We start from the raw sequence: 12,565 nt of genomic DNA, 5'->3' as shown, positions 1-12,565 counted from the left end.
GTTGCAATGCAGATTTCTTAACCACACAGCCACACCTGCACCTATAATTTACCAGTATGTAATAAATTAGTAACTTTTTAATAATCAGTTACCATATTTTGAAGAATTTCAAAACTTCAGGGACCTTTTACTGTTATTGTCAAAGTTGCTTTACTCTTACATTTTCTTGTATACTTATTAATGTGGCTAATGACGAGTATTAGCATATCTTATTAATGTATCTTACATTTTGTTGTATACTTATTAATGTACCTAATGTTTTGTTTGTATTGCCAGATTTTCTGTGACATCACATACACTGTAACTAGCTGCACAGAAAATGAAGCACACCGCTATGGACGATTTCTATGTGCCGCATTGGAAACTATTATGAAATGGCACAGCGACAAAGTCACATATGAAAAAGTAAGTGCTAGCCTGTTAGATTCTAGGAAAATACTTAAAAAGGAGAAATATTTCTGATTTAAAAAAAAAAATTTGAATGAACTTTTAAGCAGGACTAAGAAACAATATGGCTGGAAAGAAATTTTAAATTACACTGCGTAACAAATTTTTTTTTTTGTTTTTGGTCATTAAGTGTTATTTCCTATTTGCTTTTATCAAGAAATCACAGGAAATGACATTCAGACTTTGCTTTTGTGTCCTGGGCATCAATGTTTTGAAATTGACCTATTTTCTATTACATCTCACAGATTCAGTTCTGAGTTGCTGAAGCAGAAATATCGTTATAGCAAATATTCTGCTCGTTACCAGAGATTTGCTCGTTAGTTGCTTATCCTTGACCATTTGAGCATAGTGGCTGACAATATGTGTATCTCCAGTCATGAGCAGGAGTAGTGGGGGAGCTTCATAGCTATGTATTGAGAGGGATTCTTTAGGGTTTGAATAAATGCAATAAAAGCAAAGTTTGAGGGAAATATTAGCCATTTTTCATACTTTCTAGGGGGTTAGCAAATAGAAAATAATAATTACTCTGAAAGGACAAAAATTGTGTTACAAAGTGTTATTTAATTAATTAGCTTTCTCTTTTTTTAGTAGAGCTGATCAGTAGATAATCACATTGCACCATATCGGTAATCAGAATTATTTGTAACCTGCAGTAGAAATTTATTGTAAATATCAGGAATAGCCATTTAAAATATCAGTAAATACCATACACATCGGTGTATAAGCAGACAGGGTATATAAGACAACCCCAGAATTTCCTTTTAAGATGTTTGCTTTGAGCTATACTTATTGCATAAGACTATCCTGGGAATATTTCACCCTTGATGCAGTAGCTGGGAGGTGCGTGATGTATCGTCAGCTGCTATCTGAATGTGTGTTAGACAGGTTTCTTATTTTGTTTTTCTTTTTTCTGGTCAAGATGTGTGGCTTAGTGGTTAAGGTATTTGGTTCATGATTATAAGGCCATGTGCTCTATTCCTAGCTGTACATCGTGTTCTTGAGCAAGACACTTTATTTCACATTGTTCTAGTCCTCTTAGCTGGCAAAAATGAATAGTACCTGTATATCAGAGGGTCACTCTTATCACATTCTGTATCATGCTGGCTCTCCTTGAGAACTAACTACTTTAAAGGTACAGTGTCTATCATTTGCACATTAATTTTATGAGCTGTTTTGTTGATAGGGTCAACTGAAATCCTCATCATCATAAGTATTGGAGTGCCAGATTATATTTATTTTAATATAACCTTACCATTAATCTAACTTCCCAAACATATCTGTTAAGTTTCAGTCACAAATATTTAGTGGTAGGACCATAGGTGCTATGCAAATGTTTTATGCTATTCTCCTTCGCCATGCATGACACTCTAAACTACAGCAAGTTAAGGTTCAAATTTTATACATGGTGTTTTAGACGACCCTTGGTTTTTGGATGTTTTACCTCTTTTTTTTTTCTTTCTTTTCAAGGTTCAAATTCCAACCTGTATACCCACTTATACATTAAAAAAACTTTTTGCTTCTGTTGAAATATATTGCATTTACAAAATTGAAATTCATTTTTTTTTTGTCTTTTTTTAACCCCTTTTTGAGGAATGTGCTAACTATCCTGGCTTTGTCAGTGTAATCCGTAAAGGATCAGATAACATAAACAAAGCTGATCAGCTGGATTACGAAAACTACAGACATGTATGTCACAAATGGCATTTCCGAATAACAAAAGTGAGTATAAAACAATAATAAAACTAATTTTGAAAATATATTTTAGTCAGTTATATTCCTGATAAATATGTTTGGCATCATCATCAGCAACAACAGCATCATTACCATCATCATCATAATCACCACTGCTACCATCATCATATTATTTACACCTGTTTTTTTTTTTTTCCATATTGGTCTAGATCTGATAGGTCCTACTACAACACACATTCTCATCATGCATCTCAGTCCTTCATGATCTCTCTTGTTTATGTTCATTATCTGGAGATCCCCCAATTCTTTCCACAACCCATGCCAGAATTGAAGCCAGATATTAAATCATGATGACATCTTCCTCTTCTGCAAGCTGTTTCCATTTATTTTGGGAGAAAAAAAATAATAGATATATTGCTATCTTGTGATTTTCTTCTCTATATTCAGTAATGTTTTAGATGAAGAGTCATCCCAAGCTGTCACCTCCCTAATTAGTGAAAATCCTAATCATTTTTAACATCCACTCTGCCTGATAAACTCTGTCCAATCCATGATTGTATGGGTCAGACAGTTTATTGAGGCAGATTTTCTATGGTCAGATGCTTTTCCTGTTGCCAACCCTTATCTGTTTCCTAGCATGCTAATGTTTTCACAGAATATCAAAACTGTATTACACTGCTTGAATGACAGTCATACTCATTTACTACTATCACACAATGTCAATACTTGCTCACATGCATGCATGTGTGCACACACGCACACACACAACAGGATCTTGCAGTTTCCGTCTCCCAAATCCATTTCGAAGGCTTTGGTCTCTTCAGGGCTATAGTTGGAGACACTTGTCCAAGGTATCATACAATGGGACTGACTCAAAAGCCATATAGCTAGGAAGCAAACTTCTTATACCATGCATTTTACATCAGTGATATAAATGGTCATCATGCTACAAACTGCAAGAAATAAACAGCCAACAAGCTGACATAATTGCATTTAGAACATCTTTCACAACTCCTCTCAAGAAGCCAAGATTTCTGCCAGAGCCAAGCAACAGGTCTTAATTGATCTTTCATAACAGTGACCTGTGAATGTCTATTTTCCAGTCTTTAATAAGGAATCAGATATAACAATATAATGATAGTGGATGGATTGAAATACTGTTATCCCATACCATATCATGGTTCACCTATTGCAGTTTATTATTTAAGCTTATGTCAGCTCTCCTATGGTGTTGTTTTGCATTTATGATAAAATAAATACATACAAATTATAGAAATAATAATAAAAACATGCTAGCATGGAGGACAGATGTTAAATGATAATGACGATGCAGTACAGTACTGTTTCTATTTCGTAGATTTTCACCTATCTTGGGGGTTTTTGGAACATAACACCTGCAATAGTCAAGGGATTATTGTGCTTAAGAATGACTGGTGAAGTAGTTAGGATTCTCTGAGAATGTAGTACATGAAAGATATTGAAGAGAGTCAGTTTGATTTTGTTTTGTTTGTGATGAATTTGGTAAGATGACTCCACTCTGAAGTTCTTATCATTTCATTAAGAAGCTAGCTATTTATTGGAAAGAAGGCAGGAGGTATCAGTGACTAGCAACCATCCAGTCACCATAAAATATAAACTAGTGTCTAGTTTTTGTCTTCAATTAGAAGTTGAGAACGGTGGAGTTATTCCATGCGTAGATGAGCTTTGATACTCCAAACATATTAAGAATAGAAAAGAAAAACAAAAGATTTTTCGTGTAAACATTTTGTCACACATGTATAGGTTTAAAAAAAAAAAGCCTCTAAGTATAATGAAACTATGAAGATAATCCTCTGCAATTGGGATAAAAAAAAAAATTCAGGCTTCAAATTTATTTACTTTACCTTGAACTTTGATAAATTGCTTCAGGTTAAAACTCAACTGTAGTTTGTGTGCTAATTATCCTAAAATACTTTACTGTACCTTTATATTGTAAAAATTTTATCTGAAGTTTGTTAACACATCTCATCTCAAGTATCTTTTTTTTTTTTGTATGTCATATCATTGCCTCACAAAATTATCCTTTCTTTTCAGGCTATGGTGGCTTGCTTAGAATCAAGAAACTACATTCAAATCAGGAATTCTCTTATAATTCTCACAAAGGTTTTGTATTGTTACACTTGTAAATATTTAGTTTTGTTTGTATCTAGCTTTGCAGGATTATTATTATTATTATTACAATGAAAATTTTTTCTAGATATCTGCTTTATTTACACATTATCCATCAGGTGTCACCCAGACACCTGAGGTAGATATGATATTCTTAATACATTGGATGAATATATGATATCAAGAAGCACTAGGACTGGCTAAATTTAAACTTTTAAAAATCGTATATGCATGAGTGCTCAATAAAAATACTATAAAAACTGTGGAATTTAAGGTGATAGTGCTTTCTGTAAAGATTGTTTTCTCTATTTCTGTTGTATCTAGTTAGTGCAAGATTATTGTTCGAAGTAAAAGTTTTGTTTTATGTTTATTTTTTTTAGTAATATTTTGTTAAAGCACTTATTTTGCAACTTAACTCTTTAGCATTCAGATTGCTCTGTCAAGTGTAATGCTTTGTGTATTCACATAATATTAAATTAATCATGCATTATTTCATAGCTTTGAGATTCCAATGATGTGGTTGTTTATTTTAAAAATGACACTGTAGGGTAGGTATGAAAGGCCAGATTTTACCAGTTTGAGGATAAAAACAGAATATTTTGGCTGGATATGGTCAGTTTAAATGCTAAAGGGTTAATGTGCTCCCTAGAAGGAAACACTGTCAGGAAATGGTTCCAGTGTTTTTAGTGAAATAGACTGCTGTGAAAAAAATGTTCCTTGACTTAAGCATGATTAAATTAAATTTCTTCATTTTAACAAATTATTATATGTAGGTATATTTTAATCAGTTGCTCCTGTTCCCTTTTGTATCATCATCATCATCATCATCATCATCGTTTAACGTCCATTTTCCATGCTGGCATGGGTTAGACAGTTTGCTAGGCTCCAATCTGATCTGGCAATGTTTCTACAGCTGGATGCCCTTCCTAACACCAACCACTCCGAGAGTGTAGTGGGTGCTTTTTATGTGCCACCAGCACAGGAGCCAGTCAGGCAACACTGGCATCAGCCATGATCGGATGGTGCTTTTTACATGCCACCAGCACAGGAGCCAATCTGGGCAGGGGGGGCTGGCATCAACCACGTTCGGATGTTGCTTTTTACATGCCACTGGCACAGGGAGTCAGTCAGGCAGCACTGGCAACGATCCACGCATGAATGGTGCTTATTGCGTGCCACCAGCATGGGAGCCAGTCACGCAGCACTGGTATCGGCCACATCTACAATTTCCATGTGATTTGATTTTGATTAATTTACTTGACTCAGTAGGTCTCCTCAAGCACAGCATGTCGCCCGACAATCCAAAAGTACTTTTTAAATGGGCTGGTTGTGCGACACTGGTGTAGGCTACGGCTGTGATCTCACTTTCCTTGCCGGGTCTTCTCAATCACAGCATATCTCCAGAGGTGTCAGTCTTTCGTCATTGCCACTGTGAGGCCCAACGTTCGAAGGTCATGCTTCACCACCTCACCCCATGTCTTCCTGGGTCTCCCTCTTCCACGGGTTCCTTCCACTGTTAGGGAATGATACTTCACACAACTCTCCTCATTCATACGTATCTTTACCTAATTTTTGTTCCATTGAATTAATGTTTCTCTTCAGTTTCTTTTAAGTTGCACAACAAACTTAAATTAAATCCTATCTTATCCCTCACTCTGCTAATCTTTTCTCTCCGAGGAAACAAACAAAGAAATGTATAATTGTGATTTTTAAATACCAATAAATGCTTATCATGAAATGTTTCTAGATTCTTCCATATTATCCAAGAGTAATGCAGTTTGGTCAAGCACTAGAGCGAAGAGTGAACAGAATTCGACAAGAAGAAAAAGAGAAGCGTCCGGACATTTATGCACTTGCTATGGGGTGAGATTATTTTTTTTTATTGCACTAAAATAACTCCACCATTTTCTTACCAACTTGCTCTGTATTGTACTATCCACCATTGTAGAATACCACACCATCTGAAAACGCCTTCCATCATTTATTTATATTTAAATCAAAACATTGATTTAGATCTTGTTGTTACATTAATGATAACCCACAACTTCATTAGATAAATACTTGCTGTACACCCTTCATCAGATTAGTGACGGACCAGTGTCCTGTCCAGGGAGGAATATATGTGCCAAGAAACTGGTAAACTGGTCCTATGTTCTGTACGGAGTAATGTTCGACTAACCATGTAATATTGATTAATAACTCATTTCATATTAGAGATAATTAATTTTGTTTCAGATTTTTACCTGTAAATACAGTATTTTTTTTTTACATGATGTCATTCTTTTGACAAAATTTATTTAAATTGGGAAAAGTTTTCTTATTAAAGTATGTTCTTTTTTTGTTTACTAACAAAGAGAAATTGGTTCAATTACATTTGTTACCATTAATCAAAGCCATTTCTAATAGGGTCTTTTTCTATTTTCATAGTTAATTATTCCTCAAATGTTACTACATATGATCATATGATGGTTGAGGTGTATAATACCTACAAATTGACTCTCTCTCTCTTTCTCTCTCTCTCTCTCTCTCTCTCTCTCTCTCTCTTTCTCTCTCTCTATCTCTCCTTCATCTCTCCTAAGCAATGTTTATATGAAGTCTCCATGCACTGGTCCCCAGACCTTGTTTTCATTATTGTTCACTCCTCTCCTATCAATCTTCCACTCTACTGTTATTCTCTCTCACACCACCTGATTATTCCACTGGATCTCTTTCTATTTATCTCCCTCTTACATACTCTCCTTTATTGCTACCATCACTCGCTCTCTCTCTTCACCCCATTACTCCTTCCCTTATCACTCGTTGGGATTCATCACTCTCTTACTATCACCATCTTCATTTCTGTCTGTCGTTCTCACATTACCCCCTCTTCCATCATTCATTGACTTCCATCATTCTCACTCCTCTCTCAGTTACAATACTCCTTCTTCCATAAGTTTGTCTTCTATCATGTTCTCTCTTCCTCCATCATGTCACTCATACTGTTTTTATTCAATCACCTTACCATGAATCATCATGCAGTTATCTATCAGCCTCCTATCACTCTTGTCCTCTTTCAACACTCTTTTTCACTCCTTTTTTGCTCTGATTTTCTTCTATTACTCTCACTTCTATCTACCACTATAAGTCAGTCCTTGTGTACTAATGACAAAACAATAGAGACAACACTAAGGAGCATTCTTTTGTCCTGCCATGGACAAGGCAACCTCTCTAGTTCTGGTGCCAAAATAAATATGCACTTAGAGTACACTCTGCAAAGAAGTACGAGATAGGAAGGGCATCTATCTAGTAACCATGTCAAAAATGCAGTGTATGAGAGAGAAATGGATTTTGATCCATGTAGGAAGGCGATAATTAAAATTTTTTTAATTTTTATTCCAGTTATTCTGGTCAACTGAAAAATAAAAAATCTATGTGGGTTCCTGAACATGAATTTCATATCAAAAACAAAGAAGCTGTAAGTAATAAAATGTTTCAGTTGTTAATTTCTGTCAGTCAAATGTATATTTACTTCTGTTGTAAATATTGTTTTTGGGAAAAGAGAGTGGGTAACATAGGAGCTTTTATATAGTAGCTAGTAATAAGGTTGTAATGAATTTGATGTTATCAGAGAAATTATCTAAAGGATGCATGTACATGTATATATGTATGTGTTTATATATGTGTGTATATATGTATTTGTATGTGTGTGTGTGTGTGTATAATCACAGTTGTGGTGGTAAAATTGCAGTTGTGGCAGATACTGGTGGCACATAAATGCACCCATCACATTCTCGGAGTGGTTGGCATTAGGAAGGGCATCCAGCCATAGAAACCATGTCAAATCAGACTAGAGTCTGTTACAGTCTTGTAGCTTGCCAGCCCTTGTCAAACTGCCCAACCCATGCCAGCAAGAACAACCGCTGTTAACTGATGATGATGTTACTGCTTAATCCTTTTGATATCTCTGTCTTCCTGGGTCTCCTCTTCCACGGGTTCTGAGGGTTTTCTTCACTGTGTACAGGTAATGTTTGAAAGTTTTTGATATCATTTTCAGATAAGCACAATGTGTGTAACTGGGTGTGGGTAAATATTTCCACTACAAATTTATTAAAAGGATATTATTAAACTGGAAATAACAGAATTAGATTCTTGTTTCTGAGTTCAAATCCCACCATGGCTTACTTGGGTGGTGGACTTAATCCATCACCTGGTTTAACAGCACCACATGGCACCTTCGGTGTCTTTAGTGGAGTCTAACAGTTGCAAGCATTTGAACTATATTTTCCCACCAGTCTTGGAGGTCCTGTAAAGTGTCATGGTCACTGCCTTCCCTCCTGACTAAATGAGAAATCATCATCACTTAATGTCTGTTTTCCATGCTGGCATGGATCGGATGGTTTGACTAGAGCTGGCGAACCAGAAGACTGAGCTAATCTCCAATGTCTGCTTTGGCATGGTTTCTATGGCTGGATACCCTTCCTAACACTAACCACTTCACAGAGTACTGGTTGCTTTTTTCATGGCGCCAACACTAGTGAGGTTGCCAGGTAACTCACAAGATAAAACTCTTCAAATGAGTAGTGTTGAGGGAGGTGGTTTTATGCCAGGTGATGAGAGGTTATAGTATGATAGAGCGACAGGAGCAGATGTCTTGCTAAATGTAGGTGGGGGATGGTGGTCCAGTGGATTGGACTGGTTGAGTGGGTAGGTAAGCTGTTAGTTCATGAGTGCAGAGGAGAGTGGCTGGGAGATTGAGGGGAATGCAGTGAGTGGTGAACATGCATGGAAGCATAGTCAATCTTGATATATAAATGATGGGAAGTTTACTACTTGATTGTGTTTTATCCATGGGTAGGCACATATATCTTGTTTCCATTATTCATCTCTGTGGTTGATAAGCAGGTGCCAATGTTACTTAACGGTTGATTGATAAGCATTATGAACAACCAACTGTAAAAAGTTTGTTCCTGTAATTATATGTAACACTGTGAAATAAATAATAAACAACAATTAATAATGACAGCAAATATGTATAATTAATATACTTTGGAATAAATTTCAGCCAAAGAATCAAACAAAAAGTACTTCACATTCATCCAAACATGACATTTCCAGAAAATCAATGGAAAGTAAGTATAATTTCAAATGTTATAACTCACCTGTTTGATTACCATATCTATCAGTCAGTCACTTTTAAATGTTTGATGCTCATTCATCTGCTATTGTAGAATCTTTTACACCCTAGGTGCCATCATTGGCATCATTCAACTGTAGCAATTTTAATTTTAACTTCATCTTGTACATCAGCACTTGGGTTCAAGAAAGTAGCCTTGTCATGACGATATGAAATAAATGGAAAGATTAAGGTGTTCTGCTGGGTGATACTGAATTACTATAGTTGTTGGGTTGTGCTTGAAATACCATCTCAGCCTTCCCACTCTTCACCCAGTAGAACATTCAGGATGTAACAGCTAGTGGGTGGGAAGGCTGTACCAGTCCAAGGCTAGTCCTTATTTACAGTTGAGCAGACTGGTGCAACATAGAATATAGTGCCTTGCACAACATGCTGCCCAGCTCAGAAATTGAACCCATGACATTATGATAGTGAGCCCAACACCTGAATTACTAAGTCATATGTAAATATTAATAGCATGCATACATTGACTGTCTGTCTCTCTCACATGCACACACACTCTCAATCTCTCTCTCTCTCTCACACACACACAAAATGCATATTAATTTTGGTTTACATTTGTAGATAAGACCCGTGATGGAAAAGAAATCAAAGAGATTAAGAAGGAGAAAAACGACAAGAAAGTTGATAAGATTGAACCTGCTGTGGAAGGAAGATCTAAACCAAATCTCGCTGCTGACCTCAAGAAAAATGATTTTGATAAAAAACCTAGTGTCAGGTAAATATTTGCTTGTTTTAATGATATTGATAGTTAGGTTCCAATAAGTAGATTTCTCCAATAAAAATCACTTCCTAATGATTTAGATAAAAAAAAACCTAACACAATGTCAGAGCTCCATCTTGAATTTTAAACTGTCTGTGTGCTTAAATTTTTATTCATTTATAATATTTTTGAGAATGTAGATCTATGCAAAGTAGTTGTTTAGTCACAGGTCAGCCCTGTTGTCCAGTGTGTTCTGGTATGGTGTGATTTGTGAGAGATTTGGCTGCTGTTTCTAGTGAGTAGAGCTATCATGTTGAACAGTTATGGTCAAACTGTGGCATGCAGGACTTACTGAATGGCACATCAAGGAAAAATTACCTTGAATTTCTTTTAGTAGTGTAACCAGGCTGGTGATGAGTTAAGTCTCATGCAGCCCACTTCTCAGAAAAGGTGGCCCATGTCTGATATAGAAGCTCCTTCTCTGATTTGTATGTTCAAAGTTGTTCTTCAGGGCATCATGACCCAGAACATTTTATGTAGAAATGTAAATTTAGATACATAACAGATAATTATGGTGTTTGTTATAATAGTTTATTACCTTTTTAAATCAATGTAGCAACAAAGGTGAAAGCTTGTAATTGGTTGAATTGAACTTAGTGTATTATTGATATTTAATGTTATCAACTATAGCTGGACTTGAACACTGAACCAAGAAGAATGAAACAAAATGTAAAATGAATGAATTTATTAGACTGTAGAAAACCCATCACTCTCACAGACACACATTTGTGTGTGTGTATGCATGTATATTTACATTCCATGTCTTTGTATGAAAAGTGTTGAGCTAAAAACATTTGATTATTCCCCTGCCAACAACTATTTCTCAATTCTGGATTTCTGAAGACATGTGGCATAAAAAAAAAATCCCTTATTTAAAAAATGAATTGTGATTAGCTGTGAAATGTCAGTAATATATATTCATCTAACCCATGCTAGCATGAAAAAAATGGACATAAAATCAAACCAGTGAATTTTATCCAAGGGTAACTCACTGCCATGTTAATTTTGTATAATTAAATGTTTTATGTACTTGTTCTTCAACAATTGAGAATCAATAAAATTCTGTCTGATGATGTTTTCTTCAGTAGCTGATATTGGTGGATCACTATTTAGATTTTTTTTTTTTTTTGGTTGTGTTTAAGGTCACTAGTAAAGACCCTACATTTAAGGGCTTGTTCCTAGATGAAATCAACTTGGTAGAACCTATCACCTCCTTCAACCAAATTTGTACCCTTAGGAAGAGTTTAATTCATCAAGTCGAACTAATAAAATACATTAATTTTTTGTGGGCTCTTACTGGTTACAAAAGAAAGCTGTCTTAAGTGTGTTCTTAAGCTGTGTGAGAGCTGTTGTCTTATCATGAATGACCTGGTGCTGTGATTGGTCTTTCAGTACCTTGTTAATCATTGTGATTTCTTAAGTGTATGAATGAAGTAGAGAAAAAATACTTTGAGACAGGAAAGGTTTTCTAAAAGAAGCTTTGCTCCTTTCATTTACCATGTCTCATCCATGGTATGGTAATATTTTATAGAATTCCAAGGGGGGAAAAAAATGAAAATTTTATTTCTTCTTTTAGTGCCTTGAAAGAAGAGAGAAATCCTTTAAAAGAGAGAGGGACTAGCAAAGAAAGGTCACCCGAGAAAAATAGTGACAAAGAGAACCGGCATAAAGAGGAGAAGAGACACAGCAAAAGTCATGAAGAAAAGATTGTCACGAAAGAAAGGTTGAGCGGATCAAAGGAGAAGACGACCAGCAAAGAGAAGTCTGAAGAGAAAAAACTGCGTAAACAGGAGAAGGATGACGAGAAATACGAAGAGAAAAAGATTAAAGACAGTTACTACAAGGAGAAGGACATTGGAAGTAGTAGCAGCAGTAGCAGTAGCAGATACAATGAGAAACCTTCAACTATGGTAGCGTCTGGAGGAGGAAGTTGTAACCAGCATCGACGAAGTGTAGAAACTTCTCCGAAACATCCTGATGACCGGGGTTAGTATTGTCATTCTTTTTTGTTTTATAGTTAAACTGGCCATATCTAGCCTTTTACACCTAACCTACACTGGCATTCTAAAAATAACCTGTCACATCATCGATGCCTCTGAACTATAACATAATGCATGATGGATTTCAAAACAATTTGAATAAGAAAATATTAGGCATAGGAGTGGCTGTGTGGTAAGGAGCTTGCTTACGAACCACTTGGTTCCGGGTTCAGTCCCACTGCGTGGCACCTTGGGCAAGTGTCTTCTACTATAGCCTCAGGCCGACCAAAGCCTTGTGAGTGGATTTGGTAGACAGAAACTGAAAGAAGCCCGTTGTGTGTATATATATATATATATATATAT

General features: G+C 35.8%; 1 protein-coding gene across 1 annotated transcript in view; it reads left to right on the top strand.

Moving 5' to 3' along the window:
• Positions 1 to 12,565, top strand: part of LOC106878851 (THO complex subunit 2) — a 198,905-nt gene that overhangs the window by 67,437 nt on the left and 118,903 nt on the right. Inside the window, exons 26-33 of the mRNA XM_052972430.1 lie at positions 277 to 405; positions 2,038 to 2,166; positions 4,213 to 4,281; positions 6,035 to 6,150; positions 7,666 to 7,741; positions 9,329 to 9,395; positions 10,025 to 10,178; positions 11,800 to 12,209. Coding sequence (XP_052828390.1) covers positions 277 to 405; positions 2,038 to 2,166; positions 4,213 to 4,281; positions 6,035 to 6,150; positions 7,666 to 7,741; positions 9,329 to 9,395; positions 10,025 to 10,178; positions 11,800 to 12,209 — 1,150 coding nt within the window. The remainder of the gene's footprint in view (positions 1 to 276; positions 406 to 2,037; positions 2,167 to 4,212; positions 4,282 to 6,034; positions 6,151 to 7,665; positions 7,742 to 9,328; positions 9,396 to 10,024; positions 10,179 to 11,799; positions 12,210 to 12,565) is intronic.

The sequence above is a fragment of the Octopus bimaculoides genome, chromosome 13 (genome assembly GCF_001194135.2).
Source record: "Octopus bimaculoides isolate UCB-OBI-ISO-001 chromosome 13, ASM119413v2, whole genome shotgun sequence".
NCBI lineage: Eukaryota > Metazoa > Mollusca > Cephalopoda > Octopoda > Octopodidae > Octopus > Octopus bimaculoides.
Note: the sequence above shows the minus strand (reverse complement) of the source record. Positions and strands in the feature narration are given on the sequence as shown.